Source organism: Manacus vitellinus, unplaced genomic scaffold, assembly GCF_001715985.3.
Source record: "Manacus vitellinus isolate BGI_N305 unplaced genomic scaffold, ASM171598v3 scaffold_2_pilon, whole genome shotgun sequence".
Lineage (NCBI taxonomy): Eukaryota > Metazoa > Chordata > Aves > Passeriformes > Pipridae > Manacus > Manacus vitellinus.
Genome location: NW_021940208.1, coordinates 46,229,122 through 46,255,076, shown reverse-complemented (window position 1 = coordinate 46,255,076; position 25,955 = coordinate 46,229,122). Strand labels below are relative to the sequence as shown.

Below are 25,955 nucleotides of genomic sequence, written 5' to 3'. Positions count from 1 at the left end.
TTTAAAGCAAAACATATTAGAGTCAGTATTAATAACAAAAGGATGAAGGAGCCTATTGAAAATTCCTGTAGCGGTGCATGACCATCTGAAAAGGGGGTCTCCCCACTGGTGCTATTCATCTTCACACATTCCAAGACACTGTGTATTTCTTCTGCATTATGATGGGTAGAGATTAGTCTTTCAGCTGTTTTCTCAGGTTCATGTTAACAGTCATTGTAAATCATGTCGTAACAATCTCTTCACTAAGGTAATGTTCATTCCAATAGGTACAGGCAACAAATCTTAAATTAGTGTGTAGTTTGGTTATAACAGTTGGTAAGACATTACAGGAGCTGAATAATTAAAGTCAAATCCTGTAATTCTAACAGAATTGCAAAGACAAATATTTGAACAATTACATGCATCTACAGTAATGTTATCTACAAATACACAATCACAAAGCATTCTTATACATATCCTCTTCCAATATATACAACTATTGTCTTGGAAATATCATTGGGATATATCTCAAAATGACAGACATTCTGCTCTGTGTCAAGACAATGTCTTGGGCTTTGATGGTGTTACTTTCACAAGTAAGTCCTTGTTATTTCCATACAACTCACGCATTGACATCAGTGGTTTGCCATTTATTTCTGATCTCTCAGGCCCCTACTCTGTGTTCCGATGCATAGACTATAGTGCTGTTGTGATTTAAGCCTAATACAATGATTTCATATATAGTATATACTGAAGCATCATCTATTGTTAAGACAAAAGCTGTGGCTGTCTTCTTAACGAGATCATAAGTAAAATTGATTAGATGCCACTAGAATTGAAATTCCCTTTCAAATTCAGTGACTTTATTTCAGGTTACCTTTCTCATTTCAGTGGGCAAAGTGCCCTCATCTCCTTCCCTTATATTTGCTGCCACAGTAAATTTCACCAGTTAGAAGCATGTGTGGTGCAGAATGTACTATAGTTACCATATTGATTAGCATAGATAAAAGAAGTGAGGGTCTCCACCCTGCAGGTCAAGCTTGCTGATGTGTGAACCAGATTTGGTTCATGATGGTAATAATTGCTCCTACAAGAAGGATAAGCAGTCCTTAGATGTGATGTTCAGTGAAGGTGTGCTGACATCATTCCTGGCATCATTCCTGGAAAGGGAAAACAATACAAGTCTCATCGCAGTTTGTCCGGACGTGTTACCCATGAGTGACTCGACTTATTTAACTGCTTGAACTAATAAGTCCATTTTCAAACTCAGAATATCTCTCTTCTGTCTCTTTAAATGTAGTCAAGCTGAATCTCTTCGGTTCATTAGGACCAGTTTGAAACAGGTTGCAGTAAGTACCATGTTCTCAACAGAAACCTATTCTGCTATAGTAGGGTCACCGGGGTGTGTAGGACTGAGCTGTTGGAACAGCTTCGTGTGTTGCTCAGTCCACTCCCATGATTCTCCCTTTTTGAGCAAATTGTATAAGGGATGGGCAATAATAGAAAAAACAGGGATATGTTTGCACCAATATCCTAAAGTTCCCATTAACTACTGTAATTCTTTCACACTAGACAGATTCTGCCCATGGTCTATTTTTGTTCCAGAGTGTCAGAAGCAGTTCCTTTAACTCACCAGACTCTGAGGAACTTAACCTCCTTCAGGCCATTGACATTTGGATATAGGAATGTTTAAGCCTAAGGCTGTTAACCCATTCCTCACATTTTCTGGTGCATACATAACCTCTGTGGGGTCCTCAGCACCTGTTACTGCATCATCTTGTTGCAAAAGCGTAACTATAGGCCCGAGGCTGAGTGCAGGAACAATCTGTTAAGTATAGGTCTGGTCACATTCAAAAGAGCCATTTGAGTTCACGAATAGAACAGTTTATTAAATGCAACATATGCAGTTCCTTCGGATGGCCAGTGATATATATACATTAACTGCAGAGTTGCTGTTTATAGCACTGACAATACACTTGCAGTCACAAGCTTAATTTCCTGGGTCAAAACACCTGGTGCATGTGATTCTTACCAAGAGGCATCTGATCTCTGAGGACCAGCTGGAAAGCAAAGGGGTTTATTTTCTGCCAAATTGCTGCACTCTTTAACTCAGCACATGGTAGCTCAGGACTGCTTTGAAGAAAAGAATTACTATTTTCTTTTTATTTTTGTAAAACTGTAGTCTGCAGCAGACATCTTTAATTGTGGAAATTAAATATAAAAGATACTGGACATTGTTTCTAAGAATGAGATAGATAATTTTCCTTGTAGATAAACAGAAATTCAGTCAATTGGGAACTTCCTTACCTGCCACACCACAAAAAACAGTAAAACGGTCTTCACCAGCTGTCCGCACACCTGGGCAAAGAACGGTCATCACTGACTACACGTCTACACCAAAGTAAGAGATGCCATTCTAAGAGTACTCAGGTCCTGTTACCTTAGGTAACAGTCCTATAGGTTTGGGGGTTTGTGGCTGGTGCGAACATTTCCCCAGCTGCAAGAATTGGGCAAAGAGTTCAGATAACTTCTGTATAAACTTTATGCTTGCTTAGTTGACTGTCAGTCTTGAAATAACTTGTCTTGTTACTTTTAGATCCAGGAAGATTCTTGGAAGTGGAGTTTCCACAAAGACACCTAGCATCACGTATGTTTTGTTCCCTTGTTTTTTTGAAGAAGACTTTTTTGGTGACTGAATTTTGCCACACAAAAGTTAATATTAAGCTAAAATCATAAACACTTTCTGGGCTGCATATTTCATATTTTGGTTTAAAGTATTACTCCATTTGAGTGTTTTATTATAATCCCTGAAAGGTAGCATGTTTTTCTTTCAGCAGCTGTGGTCTTTGTTGTGATCCAGAGAAAGAGACACTCAGTAAGATCAATAAAAACTTCCTTTGGTTTCTTTCTTAGTTGCTTTTTCGACCCAGTTAAAGGCATTTAGAGGCTTTGTTAGCCTAATTTTTTCAGTTTATTGATGTTTTCATACTACAACCAAAATTAAACACAATATTCTGTATTCCTTTCACATCGGATACATTACTTTGCAATTTCCTGCACTGAAAAATTCCTATCTTATTTTCATCTAACTGATGTCAGAACAGATTTTCTGTGGTGCAGATTCCTTGACCCTGAAATTTGCTTTACCTGCTGATCCGTGAAGGCCTATTTGTGTTTGCCTGGCAAGATTTCTTATATATACTGGTCTCTTGTTTTGTAAAGATGGTTGCATAAATGGAAAGAGTCATGTCTGTATAAGAGATGGTTTTGTGATAGCTTCCTGAATTTACTTAGCAGTGTGATTTCTTTTAAATAGGGTGGGGTTTTTTATAGTTAGAATTTAGGGGAGATTCTTGGTTTTTTCACATTAAAAATAATGCACATGTTATTGGAAAGGAAAATACAAGGAAGGTAAATACGTATGTAGTGATGCAGTCACTGAAACCTATTAAGTCCTCATGTTGCATGTGTTTTTGCTTAGAACACCCCCATTCAGTTCAGAGGAAGAAGCCGATGAAGATGACATTAAACAGTCTTACGTATCACCAAAAATGTTGCAAAAGCAGTCCAAACCAACAAGCAGCAAAGCCCATGCTTTTCAGAAGGTTTCTGGCAAAAATGATATGGATGGGATGGAGAAAAATGAAACTGAAGAAACTGGAACACCTTCCAAAACTTTAAAAGGTTTTTCACTACTTTTGTGTATTGATATTGTAACAGCTGTGCATGATTTTGCATTTCATGATAATATTTCTGTATTAGAAAACATAATGAAGGCAGACTATCTAGTCTTGAGTGTATGTATATATAGGTGTACACTTCATGTTTTTGCTAATGCGTTTCTATTAATGTAGGACTATGCTCTCCTATATAAATGCAGAAAAAGAGACAATCCCTGTCTCAGAGTGACTTCTTTTGCTTATTTTTACTTTGTGGAAGATTTCTAGAGGGTGTACATTAAAGTCCTTTCCTTGTGAATGGAAACCATCTATATAATTTTTTCTGAACTTTAGAAACAGTTATCCAAAAACTGACCAAACAAGTTGGAGAGAGTCTTTCTAACCATGGAAATAAAAACAAACCAGCTGGAGGAATTAATGTTGCACAGGCATTTATTAAGAAAGAAGAAGTGAAAGAACCAAAGGTATCACTTTTAATATTAATTATTATTACATTAAGTAATTGAACTATGTATGTATATGTTACTCTTTTTTTCATGCTGAAATCATCTTGATGCAGCAAAGAACTTAATTCTCAAAGACAGTTTTGGAATTACAGCTAAGTAGTCGTTTTGGGTACATCTGCACTGGTATATAGTAAAGTGCTAGCAAGGGATCTGTGGCAAGTGACTTCATCCACACTACTTATTTAGCTTATACCATGACTGGTTTGGATTACTACAACTAGCCTAAAGTTTGGGTGCAATTGGTATCACTCATCTTCTACTCTAACAGCACAGAGAGACCTTCTTTACTTGCTTTCCTAGTATGTTGTTTTGATGGATGTTACATTTTTTAAAAATCTGTCAACAGTGGCCCACTGTGTTAAAGAATTTGGGCTTCAAGAGCAAAATAAGCCTTAAAATCTGTGTTTTAAAGATGTTGTAGTTTTCCTTGATAAACTCTCTTCCCACATCTATCAATCCCCTGAATCTCAAGGTAAGGACTCAGGGAATGAAGTCCCTCCCATTGTGATAGAAAATAGGTTTGAGACCACCAGAGGAGACTGAACTTATATAAATCCATGGGACCTGATGAGATGCTTCCCAGGATCCTAAGGAAATTGGCTGATGTAGTCACCAGGCCACTCTATGATAATTGAAAAGTCATGGCAGTTGGGTGAAGTCCCTGACAGAAAAAAAGGAAAATGTCAGACCCATTTTTAAAAAGAGCGAAAAGGAGGACCCTGGGAACTATTGACCAATCAGATTCATTTCTGTGCTCAGAAAGATCACAGAACAGATCCTTCTGGACAGCAAATTACACTGTAATGAAAAAAGGGTAGGTTTAGATTAGGTTTTAGGAAGAAATTCTTTACTTTGAGGGTGATGAAACACTGGAACAAGTTTCCCAGAGAAGCTGTGGATGCCCCAACCCTGGAAATGTTCAAGAGCAGGTTGGATGGGGCTTTGAGCAGTCTGGTCTAGTGGAAGGTGTCCCTACCCATCATTCGACTTGGTGATCTTTGAGGTCCCTTCCAACCCAAATCATTCCATGATTTTATGAAAAATATTTTTGCTGTAATACATTTAAAATACATTGTGTCTTTGATGTATTAACACAGTGGTGTGTTTTCCTGTGTGGACATGATGAGTTCAAAATGAGTTTATGGACCTAGGGCAGGCATTGCTACTTTGTTTCTGGAATCTTTACAGAAGAACACACCATCTTGTATTCTTTGGTAATTATATATGAACGAGCATATATTCATGTCCATATTGATATGTTTAAATGTAATGTATAGTTCAAGTCAATTCTTTAAATCTTAGCTGGGGTTTTCAAAGAGACATAAGCAGAAGAAGCCATTGGAATGATGTTCTCTCTGAAAATCCAGAATGCTTTATTAGCTTCAGTACTAATAGCTCAAATGCTTACAGCTGCTAATGGTCGTTCTCAAAACCCACAATACAATAAAACCTTTGCAAGGCATCCCATTATCTTATGTTTTATAAAGGTCATGTTTCACAGAAGTTACTTCAGAAACATTGTAGAGAAAATTAATTTTGTGCTTACACGAAGCCGTATTACCTGAGTTCACCTGTACCAGACATCATATGGATTATGGTATTTCTATGGAATAATTCCTTGAGTTAATAAAACTACTTCGCAGTTTTGATTGGTGCTGTATTTACACTCAATCAAAACTGAATTCTGTTTGAAATTGACATTTTTCTCTGGGTTTTGTACTTTGTGAATGTTTGAGGAAACTTTGTTCAGCTTTTTTCAATATGTGTGACTCTGACTTTCCCATTACCACACCCTCCAAATGCAGATTATTTGAAATAGCACAATGTTGAATCCTGGTATGTTAATAATACAGCACACTGAACAGATCTGTCAGTTTTTGAAAAACAGTTTGCAATGTTAAAATGGAAATATGTTGCAAGATAAAGCATTACTGCAGTCTCTTCCCTTCTTTCGAGACATACGACACGTTCATATTTGTTGATTTTTCTCTAGCATGTACATACCTTACATTGTTTTCTAATAGCATCTGAACCTTCCTTCTGTGCAATAGAAGCACCTCCTGTATCCTTTCTATAACATTGGGAGATTCCAGTGAACTAGTTTTAGCTTTGTGAGAAACCATTATTCACTTTCCACAGTTAAGCTCTCTAATAATGGCTCAAATCCATTGAACTACATCTGATTGACAGATAGGGAAATGCTGTTGCTCTTCTTTCTAAATCTGAATGAAGATACTTAGTTCTCAGGCATATGAGGTAAGAAGGACCATGGACTCAATGCCTTCAAGTTCATCTGTTTGACTGACTCTCATTTTGTGAACTCATTATGCAAATCCACCACTTAAGTAAAATATGCTTGTACATGCTGACAGTGAGTCTTCAGAGGAATGTATATTTTACATTTGAGGACTGTGTGGTTTTTTAATTTTCATTATTTAATTTTCTCTTTAAATAAATTGGTTTCAAATTGAAACAGTCTTTTTTGCAATATTTTTTCCTGGCATGACTACAGAATGCTTATAAAATGCCACCTTGCATGGTAACATGTCATATCTTTATTATCCTATAAGTAATATACATTCTAATGCTTAAAGGACTTTCATCCCATTGGAATAGCTAATATTCCAGAAAAGATAATCCTTTTTCAAGTCACACATGTAATACCTGAAAACAGAGGTTTCTGCCAGCTATAAAACTGGAAGAACTTTTAATGTTGCAGTTCCTGACTTCAAAAAAAAAACAAACCAGTTTTAACTTTGGAACTGTAACAGTGAATTAGTATCATTTAGGTAATTGAATCAACATGGATTTTAAAACTGTTGTGATAGATGTCATAAAGGCCATGTGCCAGTACATTTTCTTTGGCATCTTCACCTTGTTGAGTTTATGGAAGATCTCAGGACAAGTTGAACAGACAGAGGAAAAAGGCATGTTTTTTCTTTTTCCTGTTAGTTCACAGAAGCTGATGAAGATGATTGGGATATATCATCGATAGAGGAAGACATTTTATTGATGAAAGATGATAGAGGTCAGAAGGCACTGACAGTTCAGAAAAATGAGTCCAATGCTGCATCAGTGGTACATGCATGGGGTCTTCCGAAGAAAAGTGTACCAAAGGAGGAAGGTAACATATTCCTACTAAGCCTTAAGTGACTGACACACCTAGAGGAGAATTTAAGTACAGTGTATTACACGTTGTAATTCAGTAGATGGTGTTTTGTAAGAAATGAACAAGTAAGAAAAACTGTGTGCTTAGTTTTATGACATCTAAATGTCATATATTTATGATACCTAGTTATATGTAAACCACACAGACACGAATATACAGAGATGCCAAGAAATTTGAATTTGAGATTTTAAAGCATATAGTATTATCAGACTTCAACCTTATATTAAAAAGTAATAATCCAGGATTTTTTTGTTCTTCACAAATTTAAGGGAGGAGGGCAACTTTCTTATTTTGTCTTGAGAATAATAATAACAAAATTTCAGGTTTGTTCAAGATGTCTAAGTGACCTACCAGGCTGAGATTAATATTTGAACTACTGCTATAGTAAAAGCCTGAATCTTACAAAGAACTTATATAGTAGTTTCTAACTCTAACATTTCAATATATGTAAAGCTGTGTCAGTTACATAAAGAGACTCAGGGTTATTTTTGAAGGGAAAGTAATGTTGACACTACCTGCTTTTACTGTGCATTGTATTCTTTGACTGAAACACCCTTCATTTTATCAACATTTGTCATTTCCTCACTGGTTGAAATTTGGGACTTCCTGAAATCCATGGGTGTTTGCTCACATAGCATGTCATTTTATCTCTCAGATAAATACAAAGTAAAAATACCCCCAAAAGAGTATTAATAATTATTAATTTTTTAAATTAATAATTGTTAAATTTTTTATCTGTTTGTTTTAACAGGCCTTCATGAAGCTGATAATACAAGCACGTTAAAAAGCAGCTTAGTGACTGTAACAGACTGGAGTGATTCTTCAGATATATAAGTGTTCCATTCCTAATGGGAGGCCCTACTTTTGGGTTCCGCTGGGGTTGAAAATGCAGTTGAAATCATCAAGTGTTTCCTATTAATTTCTCTCATGGGTCATGTAATAACAAAGAATACTGTTTACAGAGCTCTCCTGTCTTTCAGTCTGAATCTGAAAAAGAATACTGAAATATACTGGCCATGTCTATTTGGAAATTGAGAGTAATTCTTCTTTCTCATTGTGGTGGTTCAACCCCAGCCAGCGGCCAAGCTCCAGCAGCCACTCACTTGCTCTCCCACCAGTGGGATCAGGGAGAGAGCTGGAACAGTAAAATTGAGAGAACTCATGGGTTGAGATAAAGACAGTTTAACAGGAAAAGCAAAATCTATGCACACAAGCAAAGCAAAACAAGGAATTAATTCACGTCTTCCCATGGACAGGCACGTGTTCAGCCATCTCTAGGAGGGCAGGGCCCCATCACACATAGTGGTGACTTGGGAACACAAACGCCATCACTCCAAATGTCCTCCCTCTTCCTCCTCCTTCCCCCCACTTTATATACTGAGTGTGATGTCATATGGTATGGAATATTCCTTTGGTCAGTTGGGGTCACCTGTCCCAGCCATGTTTCCTCCCAACCTCCCATGCACCCCCAACTTCCTTGCCAGCGTGGCAATATGAGAAACAGAAAAGGCCTTGGCTCTGTGTGAGCTCTGCTTGGCAATAACAAAAACATCTCTATATTATCAACACTGTGTCCAGCACAAATCCAAGACAAAGTCCTACACTAGCCACAGTGAGGAAAATTAACTCTACCCAAGCCAAAACCAGCACACTCATGAATTCAGTGGTAGAAGTCTTTCATTTCACTGAGGTGAAGATTTTGCCTCTAATGTTTACATTAAAGATTGAAACTTGTCTTGCTAGAAAGCCTGTTAGCCAATGAACAGAATATACTGCAGAATGTTACTTTATACATTTTTTAATGCATATTTTCATGTATTTTATCATAAACTTTATATAAAATTGTGAACATTTTAAAGAAAATGTGTCCATGTATTAAACATTTAAGTTTCTACCATGGTTTACAATAAACACCAAATGAAAAGAAAAAAGCCTCAGCTATAAAGCTAATTATTATTAAATGCCTTCTATTTGGGAAGTTGGTTTACTTGGTTTTTTTTGTATTGAAGTTGAGTCTTTGTGAACATAAAAGCACAGAAATTGGAAAAAAAATTAAAATGTCAAGTTGCAGTGAGAAAATCACTGACCTGCCATTGCAGAAGTACTTTGGTATTTCTGTTTTGTCCATACTGGCTGCCTTCTTAAAAAAACACAGTAGTGTTTCAACTTAAACAAAGTACAAAAATAAAGTAAAAAGAACCTTGAATGACTTTGCCGTTGTGGTGTAATTTAGATGGTGTCTAAAAAAATACAAAACCTTTACTGTCATAGTGTCATTATTAATTACGACTGTTCATTTTTTTATATTTACACTGTTGTCCCAAAATAACCAATTTTTATTGAAACTCCAAAGGTCCATCTGTTCAAACCTCGTAGCAAACCTGAGTTTGGGTCTGATTTTAGGGATTGAGTCTAGAAAGCATTCTGTGGTTAATCTCTCTTTTCATTTATTGACTTGTGCAAATATTCCTTCAAAAGTCATCACATTTCTGTGGTCAGACAAAAAAAAACACTAGCTGAATTTTTGAACTGTTGTAACTCAGTCGGGATTATCTAAAATTGTGCTGTTTAGTATTGCCTGCTTTTATTTGGTCATGCCTTCAGGCATGCCACTGGCAGAGCACACAGCTGGCATTGCTTGGGGTTTTCCTTCTCTTTTGTAACCCAGTGGCTTCAAGCCACTCTAGAGCCAAAGGTGTCAAGCAGGAGGGAATGAAGACAACCCCCTGGAAGTGTCTTGTCACGAGCAGGGCTGAGTGCTGAAGCAGGGCAGGAGTCCAGTGGTACAAAGCAAATGCAGAACAAAGGAGCTGTCTCTGAGCCTTGCTGTGCCCTCCTCCCCGCCCCCCCTCCACTCCCCGCAGGCTGCAGCCTCACCCAACCTCTGCTCTCCTGCCACAGGCACAGAAGGCTAGTGGTCACACGTGGGCAAGTTCTGCATAGGCCAGGCAAGACCCTCACCAGCAGTGGGTTTTGTTAACAACTGGCCCAGACTACTATCAGTACCTACTCCGGCTTACCCAAATCCCACACTTATTTGCAACCCATTCCTTCTTATTCCTGTGGCCAAGCTGCACGCTCTTCCACCCTGTGAATACAGAGATGAACTTTCCCACTCCCACCTGTCTTGGTGCTGCAGTTACAATGCACTCTGCAATTCTGTCACCACTAAGTGGTGAAATATTCTGCCTATTAACCAGTACAGATGTACAGATTAGGGTTGCTTTGTCCAGCACTGAACCCAAGTCAGAGATTATTGCAATATCTCAATACGATATGTGTGATGCCATTCCCATAGGCAACTGACATGACAAGCTGAATTAGTAAATACCTCATTTATTTTTTTTTCAAGAATGCAACATCAGCTCGTGATTTCCAGGTATAAACTTTACAATACCAACATCAATCTTAAAATATTACATAATAAAATTTACATCAGTATGTAAAAAGCTGCAAGTTAATATTTTTAAAAGTCATTGTCTTAGTGGTAAGTACATTGAAGTTGGGAATGGGGGGGAATCACTGAATGAAACGTACAAAATCATTTTTAAAATGCTTTGAGTCTTCCAACAGTGCAACTAAACATAAGCGTTCTTGTCAAAGTGCTTTGGTGGGGTTTTGTCTGGGACACTGTTGTGGACCTTTGTACGAGAAGATATCACAGATGTGGCTCCATTATACGCATATCCTCTCCTGAAAAGAAAATACAAGTATTTACAGCTCATCCCACAGACAGGTAAGGTCTTTGCATCCAGGCATTATAGTAATAAAGCTAGAAGAAATGTAGAGGAAACTACCTACAAATTTCAGGGGAGGGGGCACATTCCTTCTCTGTGTAGTTCCATTCTAGTTTGACATTGCAATTCACTTTTATATAAACACATATCCCTTGTTTGCAGCTACGTAAATTAGGGCAGAATCGTGAAATACTTGGGCTGTGGCAGATCCTAGGTGAACAGTTCCTCCCTCCAGCTGTGCCTCTTCATTATTACTCCTTTTCTGCTGTTGGAGGTCCCACTGCCACCACTGCTGTCCTTCACCTCTTTCGCTTCTGATCTGATGATTTGGGATTAAAGAAACTTGTCTATTCACACCTGTAAAGTGACCTAACCACTTTTCCTACATCAGTGAATGCACTGTTTTCCAGTGGTAGTAAATTTATGCAGAATATATAACATGAGTATTTGCTCTGAGTCAATAGCTTTTCTTAATTAAATTATCCTTCAATCCCCTTATTTTCTTTTATCCACACAATCTCTTTCTCAATCTCACTATAAAATGTTTTGGAACAGTAATCAAACCGCATACATACAGGGGGTACAAATGCACTGGTATTGATTTCTTTCAGTATGTACAACTTGTGTTTTACCTTGGAGAATTACTGTTTTCAGCTATTGAGAAGCAGAATATACTGCCACCAATTATGCAGAGTGAAGCTCCAGCCCATCCAATGAACAAAGCTGCTCCTAATTCATACCTACAGGAAGTCAATAAATGTGTTTAACAAAAGAGAGCATGGATTTAACAGATTTTTTTCAGGATAACTGAAATTTATATTTTTCTTCAATAACTTTCCATTGACACATACATTATTCATCACAAAATCAGCAGCTCTGCCATTCCCCCACGTTCTTTTCATTATTTCCCTCTGACTCGGGAGGCAAACTCTGTCCCTGCAGTACACTTGAGCAATGCTTATCTCCCTGTACAGCCAGCTGGGGAGCCTGGCCTTTCTGCATCTCCTCCTGGATCGCTTTGCTGTGGGGTTTCATCATTCTTTGGCCTGTTTACAGCAGCTCCTGTCCCCTTGGAGCATTTGGTTCCTGTTGGGTCCCAAACTGGTTTCTGCTGAGTCAGAGACTAGAACTTCTGCCTACAGCTCTCCCTAAGTTTCCCCTCTGTCTCTCAGGATCTCTCTGTCTCCCTCCCTCCCTATCCCTCCTGCTTAAAACACGAAGGGAGTTGTACATATATATTATATGCATATGCAATTACATCTATATATCTGCAATATATGCATATGATAACATGAGCATATGCATACGTAGGTGCATGTTCCAGAAACCTTCTGCTTCTCTCATCACTGTGGCTGGATTCTGTCTGGAAGACACTGCTTCCCCACAAACCCATGGACAGAGCTCCAGGTGACCAGCAATGGTCCTCTCTGCTGCCCAGCCCAGCCACAACCTGTTTGAGGCCAGAAACTGCTTAGTTTGACTCCAAAAGGAGATGGTGGTGCTTTAGGAGTCCACGTTTCTAAAACAACAGTAGTAAATGAAGGAAAAGAAGGACATGGGGATAAAATTCTTGTCTTCCCCCTCAGCCCTGGAGCTTCAAGACGAGCAGCAACCCATGGCTGCCACCTTGTCTTCTCCATTCTCCAGTTCTTTGCCTGAGGTACCACTCTTTAAAACACTTTTAGGATGACCCGCATTAGGCTGCAGGCCCAACAGTCTTCAGAGTCTTCTATTCCTCACTATTAGAACAGACTGTGTGTCTCTTGCTCCCTCTCTGCTCCCGTTGCCCCTTGAGGAGACCTTTATCTCCTCCTGATTCCTGGGATCCCGCACTGAAAACAAAGGCCCCTGTTCCCCATCGAGCTGTGGTTATTGGCCAGGTGCTTGTGCTGTTCAGGCCTTTGTTACTAAATTTTTTTCATCTATTGAGCTGTGGTGAGGCAGCCAAATAAAAGCTTCTGCTTGACAGTCTACTGTACATCTGAAAGACTTGTGTAGTTGCACTTTCAGCTAGTTCTGAACTAGTGCACGGACCCTAATTTTACATTACTGGAATATTTAACTGAAAATACCTGTCAGTTGTCCTACAAAACTTCTATCTTTACAAAGATGGCACTGAAGAAACACTCAAAAATTGCCTGTGAGAAACAAAAAAATAACTTTTTGGTGTTTTCTCGAGAGTCTAACCAGAGGTAAAGCACACACTTCTTTAACAACAACAACAAAATACACAAGGACAAAAAGCTACACTTAGGATATCTGTGCTAGATGCCCTGGATACCCAGGTTTGAGTAACTTCTGATTCAGGAGCTTAGTGCCAAAAAGCAATAGAGACTCTGGAGCTCAGATATAGAACACTTCATGAGGGCTTGCACCCTTCATGGCCCCACTAGTGCTTTAGCTTTTAGGCTCCTTTTTCATTTTCCGTTTACATCATCGAAGTAGAGCTTTATTTATCATCCTTTGTTAAAAAAAGCATCAGATTCCCCCAAATGTTCTCCATACCCAATGTTGGGGATTAAATTAAGTTTAATTTATAAAATATTAGAAATAACTTGTGCAGGTTTAAGTTTAATTGTAATTTGTGTACAGCTTAGCATAAGTGAGCCCTGCTCAAAACTTAATATAGATGAATTTTAAATGAACTCTGTTTGTTAGCAGGAAAGGCCAAGCAGGGGAGTAAACAGAGAAAGCGTGGTTATCTTCAGATAAGGCTTAAGACCCTGGAAGGCCCCAAGGCTGGCCCAAGCTGGAAGAACAATTAATGGCCTGCCCACATGGACAGGGAGAAAGAATCCAATGAGGCGTTAGAAGACTTCAGACCATAAATTGCCATTGGACCATGAGGTGTATGCAGGGCATGTGAAGAGTAAGTGAAATCAGGTGCATAGACTGTGAGGGGATAAAGGCCCAGGGATTACTTTGTCTGGGGTCCCTCTCTGGAGACACCCAGCTCAAGGTGCAATAAACTGACTCTGCCTCAGAACCCAGGGTCAGAAACTTTCCTTAACACCAGTGTGGGGCTTAGGCACCCAACCCCCAAATTAAGCTGCTGGAAACCATAGCTCAGCTGACTTTCACCCTGGAAAACTCTGCACCTAGTCCTGTTTGACTTCAAAGTCTGCCAAACCTGCAAAGATTTAATTCTATCTATGCTCACATTTTCAACCACGTGCTACGTTTTTCACATGACTCAAGGAGATTTCTGTCTGTTCAAGGACTGGGGATTCTCTTATTAGAAGCAGAGATCTACATTAGAGCTTAGCACCTAGGATCCCATTATAATCAACGTGCAAGAAATACATACAAAGTACAGTTCTAAAACACCCTCGAGGCACCTCTTTTATCAAGCTGCAATGGCAGATCGAAGGGACTAACTTGGATGTGAGGTAAGCCCCATCCTGGGGATCCTTCCGTCCCTGTTAGTATGGCCAGACCACACCTAAGGTATGTGGATCAGGATTACGCTCCCCACAGAAGTTGGTGCAGACCACGGTGGTGCTGGAGAACACCACTGGACCAAGGTCAAGGAAGGCTGTTGCAGTAGGAACTTAATTGTCAAGACCATTTACCTAGAAAGTGGGAAACACAAGTTTGTTTCCACATTTTTATCTCACAACATTAAATGGTTGGCCAGAGGAACCATGAGGAAGTTAAGGAGACAAATCGCCATCTCGCCTCCTGAAGCTCTTCAGCTGTACAGAAAAATAACCAAGACTATATTGGATTTAATTGAATAGAAAAGGGTTACCCGACTGTTGCCTACTAGTTGGTAAAGAAGACATGGGGTTTGGCCTTTGTTCTTGGGATTTTTTGCACTTTTTAAGCAACATTTGTTACTATACCATATATAAACAGGTTGCGTATATGGCCCCTTCTTGGATGACTGCCACACCGCTAGGTTAATGAGTTGCAGAGCTGACCTAATTGGTCTTTCCTCCATATCTTTAAACAGATAAGGCAATCTTTCTGATTTATACTGGTAATTATGAGAAAAACTTCAAATTTTCAATTGCATATAAAACCTCTGTATGGCTCCCTGGATATTATGCAATCCTTCTTTTAGCTCCCATTCAAAATGACAACGCCACAAGTGCAGCCTGCCAGGGATCAATATTGGGCCCAATGCTGTTCAACATCTTTATAAGAGATCTGGGTGATGGGATCAAGTGTACCCTGACTGAGTTTGCCAATGATACCACACTGAGTGGGGAAGTGGGCACTTCAGAAGGGAGAGCCACCCTGCAGAAAGACCTGGATAGGCTGGAAGAGTGAGTGAACAAGAACCTTACGAAGTTCAAAAAGGACATGAGTAAGGTCTTGCACCTGAGAAAACATAGTCAAGGAACACAGCACAGGCTGGGATCTGCACGTCTGGGAAGCAGCTCTGTGGAAAGGGACCTGAAGGCCCTGGTGGACAGCAAGCTCAATATTGAGAGGACATTGTGCTGCTGCTGCAGCAAAGAAAGCCAACGGGATGCTGCACTGTATCAACAAGGGTATCATCACCAGAGACCAAGAAGCCATTATCCCACTGTACTCAGTGCTTGTCAGGCCACTCTTGGAATACTGTGCTCAGCTTTGGTCCCTGCTATGCAAGAAAAGATGTGGAAAAGATGGAAAGGGTCCAGAGAGGGGCCACAAAGATGATCAGCGGACTGGGAAGCTTGTCACATGGGGAAAGGCTGAGAGAACTGGGTTTGTTCAACCTTGAGAAAGGAATGCTTAAGGAAGACCTTATCACCACGTTCCAGTATTTGAACGGTGGCTACAAAAAAGATGGAGACTCCCTTTTTACAAGTAGTCACATGGAAAAGATGTGGGATAAGCGGGTACAAATAACCCCTGGAGATTTCAATTGGACCTGAGGACAATTTTTTACAGTAAGAACAATTAGCCATTGAAATAATCACTCCATGGAAGTGGTGGATTCCCCAACATCAGACTTTTTTAAGGTTTGCCTGTACAGGGTGCTGGGCCATCTTGTCTAGACCACACTGTTTCTGAGAAAGACTGGACCAGATGCTCCTTGAGATCTCTTCCAACCTGGTATTCTATAATTCTATGGTATTTGCAGCACTTAAGAAGCTAACCCTAACATCCCATCAAAATCCAGTATTTAAAAAAAACCTTACCATATGAAAAAAACTTTACAAACACTGGTACTGCCAGACAAAGAAAAAAAGGAGATAGGCTTTTTTAGAATAAATTTCTGCACTTGCTGTTTTCCCCTTCCCTCTTTATTATTAAAATCTTTGCAGAAAACGCACTCCTCTATTCTTAAAATTCTATGTTTCGAGAACCAAAGTAGTCACTCTCTGAAGTCTGTGGCTGCACATCCATGAATCACGGATCACTAACAGTGAAATCAATCTGATTAGAGATCACTGGCAGCTCAGGGGGGAGGGCGTGAAATTCATGAAGAGGTTTAGATGTGGTGACTGCTGAGGACCACGAGAATTCACCTGCAGAGAACTGAAAGCCACCTTCAACTACACTGACCAGGCAGGCTAAAAAAAGGGGTTTTTTTCAGTAATCCAGGGAGGTAGAATTCAGTGAAAGAACCAAAGTACAATATCAGTAAAGAAGAAAAATATTCTAGTTGTTATATACATTAAGAACACAAAGTAAGCTTCAAAGCAAACCAGTGGAAGCTTCATTAGCTGCCAGGAAGGTGGTATATGTAAATGGCATACCTACCTACCGAATCAGTACAATCACCCAAGAGAAATACACACCATGAATGTCTTAATTCTTACGAGTCTTGGAAAATTATTCAAATCTATCACAAGGGGGACTTTGTGAACTATGCACAATCCATTCAGAGACAAGAAAGCTAAAGTGAAATAGTTCTCTATATGAGAGAATGGGAAGTTAGTCACATAATTTGGCAAAGGACAAAAAGGATAAAGGGTATAAGAGTTATGGGGGTTTTTTTTAATTCAAAGTAGTAAAGTGACAAAATAGTTTTCTAAGAGAATCTGTGGGAGCAACACCAGCAAGACAGCAAAACAAAAGCACAGATTTTTCCCAATTAGAGGTGTTTGAAGAAAAATTAAATACATCTTGGCTGCAAGCACAAAGGCATCCCATACTATCCCCAAGACTCTAGGCATGTCATTATGAAGGATCAAGCAATTCCTTTGGAGCCATTTTAAATTGGCAATGAAAACTACCATATTGGGACATAAAGTCCAGCCAAAGGTTTCTTTCTAAGTAAGGTGAGGTTTGGAGTGTCCCTCTGGTGCCTGTCCTACATGAGTTAGGTACATAATTCAAACCCAAAATCTCTCAGGAATCAGCCTTAGGCAGGTCTTTGATTCCTCCTGCACCCATACACAGTCAGGGTGCCTTTTCCAAATGCAGAAGGCTGGAGGGAAATTCTGCCAGCTGACATGATGCTAAATATCTTGTGTCATTTGTTTTCCACTAACAGCATCTCAAGCCTGTCTTTGACACTGCCAGAATAACTTCAGGAGAGAAATGTGCAGTAAAAGGCAAAAGGCTGAAACTCTCTCTCAGTGAAGAGCCAATGCCAAATTTCCACCATATACCAGCAGGGCACATTAAATGCTTCTGCAGTGCTTATTAAAGTAGGAGTGCACAGACAGCAACAAAATGCATTATTACAACACATTTTACATTGGTTGAGAGAGAGAAAAAAGCTGAATGCCACCATTAGCTTCATCTGACACAAGGTTGCTGCATGAGCTACATGCACCACGAGGAACTCAAATTCCAACTTCTGGCTTTCCTTTCTGCCTTTATCTATGCAGTTGTCATCATGTGTGCCCTGTTGTTCAGGAAAAAGGTAATTTCTGCAGAGAACATTTTACTACCTTTACTTTAATACTTAAACTGGATTTTTCATTCCTTCACAGTAGAACTCCACTGTGAGGTCTGCCTGCTCTTTTGCAGCAGAGAAGCATAGGAATACAGTGTAGGAAAGGCACTTCTGGCAACAACCATGGTATTGTTCACCAGGAACAGTAAGCCCAATGAATAATTAACTTCTGTCTATACAGCCAGGCTCCATTTTCTTCACAGAACCTCACATCCTTCTTTCTTTTGGAGGCCTTTCAATCCTGTCTTCACTGTACCAAATAAGCAGAAACTAGAGTGGCATTATGGAGAAAACTAATACGAACCTGTTTTCAAGATAGGAGAAGCAGTGTCGACCCTACAGCAAACATGGACCCACTTAGTGTTATTTATTCAGACTATTTTTTTTCTGTCAAAGAGAAACATAAAGGCTCAGGGTTCCTTACTAAGCCCTTACTTGGGTCTCAAGGAAATCTTTGCCTTTAAAGAAAAGTTTACATCATATATGAAGTCAAAACAGGAAAGTCTATGATGCTGTAATTTACAGCCAATGCAGTAGTTAAGATGTCAATCCAAAATCCAAGCACAAGGGTTTGTGAATTGCTGCTTTTGTAGGTCCTGAGAACTTGCTCAGCTTTAAAGGCAGTCTTTAGGGATGTTCATTATTTCCGGTATGGATCCTGCAGTTCTATGAACACTCACTCCCTTAAATTTAATTACTAGTATAGTCAAAGCATTATGTCAGTGCTTTTAAGACTGTGGGTTCTGATACGGTTTATGAGTCAAACTTCAGTCATCTGGACTTGAAAATATGCCTGAAAAGAGTCCAGAGAGCCCGCAAAAACCTCTTGTCAAGAGGAATCCAGATTGTACAGTGCTTGACACCTTCACGGAAAGCACCTTCTATCAAAAGCTGAAAGTGCTTTCCTTCCCTATGGAATGATGCCCCTAATGAGCACCTCTGTCTTGTGCAATCCTTTTGCTGCATCTCTGGCATAAAGGCAGGCTTCACTCACTCCCAGTTAACCCCACCTGCTCTACGGAAGCAGGGCAGAACTCTGCCAGGCCACAATAAGCCTGGGCACACATATTACAGAGCAATCATTGTACAGGAAAGTGTTTGTTCATTCAATTTCAGCACATGATTACTCTGCTTAGGAAAAGTGATTAAATAAAACTGCAGTTCACTCTCCTCTTCTGCCCCAGAGAAGCACCTTCTCTATATCTAAATAGGCTCTGATGCACAGTAAGAAACTTAAGGTTTACTTGTTCGAAAGATTTATGGATATAGGAAAGTACTTACTTTTGTGCAACAAAAGAAGGATCAAAGAACTCAGACGTAATCCTGTTTGCATACAGGGAACAACTAGTCATAGAGCACAACCCTGAAAAGCATAAGACAAACTATTCAGTGGAGCCAGCAGAAGAGCTTTGGGCCTGACCCTGAAGTCAACAAAGTCATGGAGAATTGTGCAAGGGTTTCTGTGGAAAAGAAACAGCTCTGGTATGACTTCAAATACACAAACTGAGAGAAATAAAGTATATTTACCAGAAAGTATGAAAATCAGTCCAGCTAAACAAGCTATTTTTGCTTTAGTTTGATCAGAGCCTCCGACTTTCGTACACTTCATCCCAACCAGTCCAAAAACGGCACCGAAGAAACCCAGGCAGACAGCGGAGATCATGAGTCCTCTGCAGGCTTGGATGTAACCTGTTGGGAGAAGGATAAAGGCTAATGTGAGAACTGGGACCACAATGGGTTTCACTATAGTTCCTCTGTGCAGCATTAGGCATTCACTATTGCAAATGGAATCAGACCTTAGCCGGAGTAATGTCACCTTCCCACTGAGTGTATTCTTTTGAGTGATGCCCTTCACAGGGCATCATCACCTCAGCCCAGCTTCTAAGGAACATACTATGGCACTCAAGGCTCCAAAAAATAATCCCATGGCACTGTGTACAGTATCTCCAAGAGGTTGTACCCATGAAGCTTTGAAGAGCAACTTCACGTGGCCTGCTCAGGGGCTGTCACAGGCTGCAGGGCCACTCTATGCACACAAAGCCAGTTTCACGTGTCAGTCCTGTTGTGTGTGCGTGTTGCAGATGCAATTGACTGTCAGTGGGTTGGCAGCAGGGACCCTGGCTGGGGTCCTGCCTGGACTTGCCACAGATTTGATTTGGATCCACCAAGGTGGCCTTCATTCCCCAAGGAAGTTGAACATGCTCAGCTCTATGGACACCAGTAGTTCTTCAGGATAAAGCAAATCACTGCCATATTTAAACCTGGACAAATGGCCTGTGGTTGGCTTCAGCCACAAACAATTCTGCCTTGCTGCCTGAGGCTGCTCTGAGTGGGACCTCCCAGGGGAGGGCCCTTCAGCAGGACAATGGGTTGCTTGGCCTCTTCTCCCTTCCAAGAATATCTTGTAATTGAAAGACTGTGATAATTTCATATCACTGTTTACAGGGTGGAACGCTGCAATCTTACACAGCTGAATAACCATCACAAGATGTTTTTCTTCATAACCTGTTACATCTCATTTAAAACGAATATGAACTCCCACGATTAGGGTATTCATTCCTTTTGCTTTGATCTCCAGTGGGTGGAAATGTTGAGAGCTAAACCACATTGTCATTGCCTATTACACCAAATTTTACATAATAACAAATAAACAAAAAACCCCCCAAACTCCAAGCCCTGCATAAAAGTCTTTAATAAGAAAATAATATATTAAAACAGAAACTAAAGGACATCTAATGTAAACAGAAGGCAGCAGATTCAAAACAAGAAGTGTGCTTTTTTGTATAAGGAAGCTGTGGAACTCCTTTCTACAGGATATCTGGATGCCAAAGATTTACAGAGATTCAAAAAGAGACTGGATACATCCACTACAGAGAAACCTGTGTCTGGCTGGCAGGTCCTTGAGATGCAGATGGCTACCACAGACACTTGGCTGCCCTCTGCTATCCTTACTGCTGCCCCCTTTAGCCACTGCTGGAGGCACATCAACTCCAGGACATCGACTCCATGCTTGAACAACATTTAAAACCTTGCACTGATTCACAGATTTGTGCACAAAGCAATTTGTTGCACTTAACAACCCGTTTTATCAGGCCTACCGAACTTGGGAGCTGTGCTGTCCACCTACTGGCATTTATCTACATCTGCTGGCACACAGATGGACTTCCTCCATTTGTCACACGACTCACATGTCGGAATGTAAGAGAGAAAGAGTCAGTCATTTGTGCAAGAGCCAAGTTTGAAGAAAGTAGCCTTGCTTTGTTAATTTTTGCTATCGGCATGGACAAGTTGGCTTTTACTACAGTAGGTGGTGTTTAATATACTTCTTGTAGCAGACAGGTAAAGCACAAGACGAAGACTGGGAAGGAAGCTATTATTTTTGACAGGTCCAATTTATTGACACTGTTCGTAGCTAATTGACACATTAAAGTGCTGAACCATGAACATATTTACCCGGAGGTCCTCTAAACTTTTATTTATGTCTGTACCTCCTAAGAAAAGCAGTAAATATTCACCCCAATCAAAATATCCAGCATTTGTTAGTAACCGCAGGGCTGAAAATCAGTTTTTCCTGAAGGTCAATACACAGCTTTAGAATAGGTAGAGGGTAGTGAGACAGCAAGAAATAATTAACTCACTCACTCAGAAATCATTTTCAATTATAAACAGCATGAGCTGAAGGACTGCTCAGTTCTGCTGAATGAATAACCTCCCTCACTAAATAATTCACCCAACTGGGCAGGCCAGCCACAGTAGGGCTTGTTTCATTTCACCATAGCAATCAGCCAACTGGCACACATTTTTAAAACATAATATATATAAAAAAATAATCACAATTTACACCAGTAATGTGGAAGAGACGAAGGTTCTGTTAGTCCCACTAGGCTGACCGGAGCATCAGGAAGCATAAAAGGCTGAAATCAACTTTTTCACCAAATCCAGCCTCCTATTGCTTAGACCCTAGGTTCAAACTACATACAGCATTTGGCTGTAAGAGGAACTAAACCTCTTTTTTGCTTCCAAGAAAGCAAGAAGATTATATTGCTCACTTAGACTTTTAAGTTTGTTCAGCCTGGAGAAGGATCCAGGGAGACCTTATAGCAGCATTCCAGTACCAAAAGGGGGCCTACAGGAAAGCTGGAGAGGGACTCTGTACAAGAGCATGAAGTGACAGGACAAGGGGAAATGGGTTTAGACTGAAAGAGGGCAGGTTTAGATTAGATGTCAAGAAGAAATTATTTATTGTGAGGGTGGTGAGGCACTGGATCAGGTTGCCCAGAGAAACTGCAGATGCCCCATCCCTGGAGGTGCTGAAGATTGGATGTGGCTTTGAGCAACCTCTTCTAGTAGGAGGTGTCCCTGCCTGCAGCAGGGGGGTTGGAACTAGATGGTCTTTAATGTCCCTTTCAACTCAAACTATTCTGTGATTCTATAGTAATGCAGAGGAGTGTAAAAGGAAGCTGCCTATTTCTTCACACTCCTCCACTCAAGACCAAACCTGTCCCTTTTCCAAATGTTTATTGTCTATATTTGCACCAGCTCCTGTAGGAAACTACAAACCACCCAAATGAAGCTTCAAGCGACAAAAAGCCATGCATTTTAAACAGACAAGCAGACAAACATGCATTACTCATAAAGTCATGTTTAGCAGCATTCCAAGAGAAACCTTCTTCAAGGTGGTTTTTGTTAGGGGTTTTTTGTTGTTTTTGCTGGTGGGTTTGTTGGGTTTTTTTGTCTTAAACAAATGTGTTTTGTCTTGCATTCAAATTAATCTTGTTAGAGCTTCATCTTTCTTGCCTCACTGCTCTCATACTTGCCTCTCAGGCTTACAAAGAGTTAGGAGGCATTCACATATTCATATCATATGACACTATGGAAAAAAATATATGCAAAGTTCTGGGGACTGCCACTTTCACAACAAATGCCTCTGGTGGCATTTTGCAGTCTGCATCACGTGAAGGGTAAGAGGTTGCCTTACAGATACAGCATAGATTCCTTCCAAAAGCACACACCCACTGCTTTTGTCTGTCATTCTAAGCTCTAATACCCTCTTTTAGCTCATAAGTAAATTTTTGTTCAGCTCTGTTTTGCAAAAGGTCATCAGATCCACTGTTGGAAACATGGAAACTGATATGTCCTCTTTTGGCTTCATCAGTAAATTTCCACCTATGACCAGTGGCACAAAGAAGTAAACCCAAAATTACTTTAAGTCCCACAGAGAGGAACAATATTTTTGCTTGTACACAGAATGTGGGGCTGTGTAATTAATGAAGGCTGGTCAAATTGCATAAAGGTGGAAGGGAATCACATACAATTTTCTCTGGAAGCCGCTTGTGTGGAGTGAGGGCCTGAAAGCCATCAGGGCAGCCCTGCTGCTGTGCTATCCTACAGCAATCTGGGGAGCACAGTCCAAGCCCACTCCATGATGCAAACCAAAACAAGGATAAAGGGGAACCATCTCCTGAGCACTCCTGACCCGAACGATGACATTGCTTCTGAAGAAGAAAGGACTTCTGCTGTATTGCACAGGAGAACTCCAGCAACTGGCACAGAATAATAGAATCATAGAATCATAGAATGGCTTGGGTTGGAAGAGACCTTAAAGATCTAGTTCTTACCCCTGCCACCATAGGCAGGCACACCTCCTGCTAGACCAGGTTGCTCAAAGCATAGTGATATCCCAATTTTTTTCCCTCCTCGTTTTACCTCTAATCCCCTTGCAGATCTGAGCAGTCTCTCCAGACAAGAAGTACAGCAACACTCAGAGGTTTCTGATTTGACCAAAAAAACATTTCTGTAGAAGAGGAACTGCTCTGAGGCAAATCCTTTCCATTTGTGTGAGGAAGGAGTGGAGAAAAACCACATTTTCCTGGGACGACAAAAATATTACTAGTAATTTCCAGTCATGCCCTACCATTTTGAGGAGACCAACACTTTGTCGCTACATTTATCTTTATAGGGTTATTGTTTCTGCTCACAAACACTTCACTGAATACAGAAAACCAGATCTGCCCTTCTGTGTCTTCTAAGTCCCCCACCTGAGGATGGAGCCAGGAAGTTATCACATTCCCAATCACAGGGAATGGGATCCATCTTAGACATGTAAGTCTGTGCAAAGAGAAGAGGAGAGAAGGGAGAGGCTACTCAAGGGCTGAGGCAGATTCAGCTTTACGCTGACACACGAATTCTTTAAGCCATGAGTGACGCACTGCAAGCCTGAAGTACGTTCCTGCATGGGGGAAGGGTTAGGGTGAAGAGGGGACCTACACACCCATGGTCAGGTGCTAAAGGGTTCCCAGCAGAGCCTGTAAGCACAAGGAGGGGAATTTGGGCCAGGCTACTTGTGGAAAGCACCTCTGCCTGCGTGTAGCTGCCCCTCTGACCTGACCCAGCTTGCCCGGTCTGTGCTAGGGGGGTACATTCCTCTCTCCAGCCTGTCTTCCACTTGCATTGTGCCTGGGTACCAGGATCTGGCTCCATAGCATTTAGAGATGCTATTGAGAAACAACTGAAAGCCAAGAACTTTCTACTACTGATAAACAGTCTGGCTGGGAGGATGGGATAGGGCCCTTCCAATGTGCATCTGGAATTCACTTCTGTCCAAAATGAACTAATGACTCTCTCACAGTGCCGAAGGTGCCTCAGAAACTCATTCCTTGGCCAAGTGGAACATGCTACTCAACACACAACGTTTCAATGTACAACCATTTGGAGGAAGGGGGGGTAAGGACTTTGCTATCAAGAGTCTTTTTCTTTTTGAAATTTTAAATGTTCCCAATTCTGCTGACTTTGTAACTATGCTTTTCTTACCCTGAAGACAGATTAACCCAGACCTAGAAGAACAGCTAAGCAATAGATTTGGTGGATCCAAAAGGTTACGCACCAGCAATCACTCTGTGCCCACCTGCACACAGAACACAGCTCCTTGCCCAAGCCTGGAAACCACATTCTCAGCTGCTACACTTGGCCATAGAGTGACTGATGTCAATGGAGGCCAGTCAGCAATCCCACCCCTTCAGAGGAACTGGCAAATCCCTCTGCTACCTGGGGCTGGGCGTAAAGAAGATCTGAGGAATAGTACTTCTCCATCCAAGGGAAGCATCCTGCAACAGTGATGTTTAAGGATTGCCTGTGTTACCTTTTTCCAGTATCTTGACCTGTTTTAGGCCTTTCTGCATACAGAGGTTAAAGTTTTTCTGATACTGGTATTAATTTCAAGATCACATTAAACCCTGTTACAATAATAAGTTAGTGATTAAAAGGAAAAGAAGGACTGTTAATCTAAACAAAACTTTCACACCAAAATTCACACTCAGATTCTAGTGCAAAGGGAGTGTCTGGCCAGACCATAAATCTGATCTTTTGTGAGTATGAAAGCCACTGGGACACTCTATATTGTATTCATTTATAACTATAAAAACTTGGAAAAGAAACCTTTCCTCCCTCTCTTTATAGTCACTCCTGAGGCTATAAACGGATGCCATCTCCACATCTCCTTCTTCTACCAGCCATAATCAGTGTGGATTTATCAACTAAAAGTTTAGTTGCAAAGATTTTCCACAGTGAACCAATTTCCCAGTACAGCTTCTTTAAAGGGTAAAAATGTTCCCCCTTAAACAGAGAAGAAATGTAGCACCAACTCAAGTCTTTGGTTCCAAGCCCTATAGCAAAACTCAGATTTGCTTCAAAATAACACTGCCCTAAAACTGAGGCAAGCTATGCATCCCTTCTGCATACCTTTGCATCCCTGACTGCCCCGAGCTTTTACACTGTCATTTATCAATGAAGCAATTACATCCAAGTTAATAACCGCTTAGCATAACCAGCAAGAGAACATTAATTAAAACAAAACGACGCCAAGGCTTGTTCTTCTCCACTGACCGTTGCATGGCTGGCAAAACCATAAAAAAGAAGAATGTCATGACAGTCAGAAAATAAATCGGCGAGAAAAATTTGCCTGCATTCTTCTAGTGTCAAATCCACACGCACACTCTTGTGATGGAAGGAGGGGAAAAAAAGGCAGGTAGGGACAGCAAAAGA

The 25,955-nt window shown here is 40.5% G+C and overlaps 2 protein-coding genes across 2 annotated transcripts in view; one reads left to right on the top strand and one right to left on the bottom strand.

The window, feature by feature from the left end:
* Positions 1 to 8,756, top strand: part of DZIP1 (DAZ interacting zinc finger protein 1) — a 37,502-nt gene extending 28,746 nt beyond the window's left edge. Inside the window, exons 14-19 of the mRNA XM_029960998.1 lie at positions 2,251 to 2,380; positions 2,576 to 2,626; positions 3,461 to 3,663; positions 3,993 to 4,123; positions 7,118 to 7,289; positions 8,086 to 8,756. Of these exons, the coding sequence (XP_029816858.1) occupies positions 2,251 to 2,380; positions 2,576 to 2,626; positions 3,461 to 3,663; positions 3,993 to 4,123; positions 7,118 to 7,289; positions 8,086 to 8,168 (770 nt within the window). The 3' untranslated portion in view covers positions 8,169 to 8,756. The remainder of the gene's footprint in view (positions 1 to 2,250; positions 2,381 to 2,575; positions 2,627 to 3,460; positions 3,664 to 3,992; positions 4,124 to 7,117; positions 7,290 to 8,085) is intronic.
* A 1,898-nt stretch (positions 8,757 to 10,654) lies between these two features.
* CLDN10 (claudin 10) overlaps positions 10,655 to 25,955 on the bottom strand; it is a 59,000-nt gene continuing 43,699 nt past the window's right edge. The window contains exons 2-5 of the mRNA XM_008929152.2: positions 19,443 to 19,604; positions 19,197 to 19,278; positions 11,704 to 11,811; positions 10,655 to 11,027 (exon numbers count right to left, since the gene is read on the bottom strand). Of these exons, the coding sequence (XP_008927400.2) occupies positions 10,913 to 11,027; positions 11,704 to 11,811; positions 19,197 to 19,278; positions 19,443 to 19,604 (467 nt within the window). The 3' untranslated portion in view covers positions 10,655 to 10,912. The remainder of the gene's footprint in view (positions 11,028 to 11,703; positions 11,812 to 19,196; positions 19,279 to 19,442; positions 19,605 to 25,955) is intronic.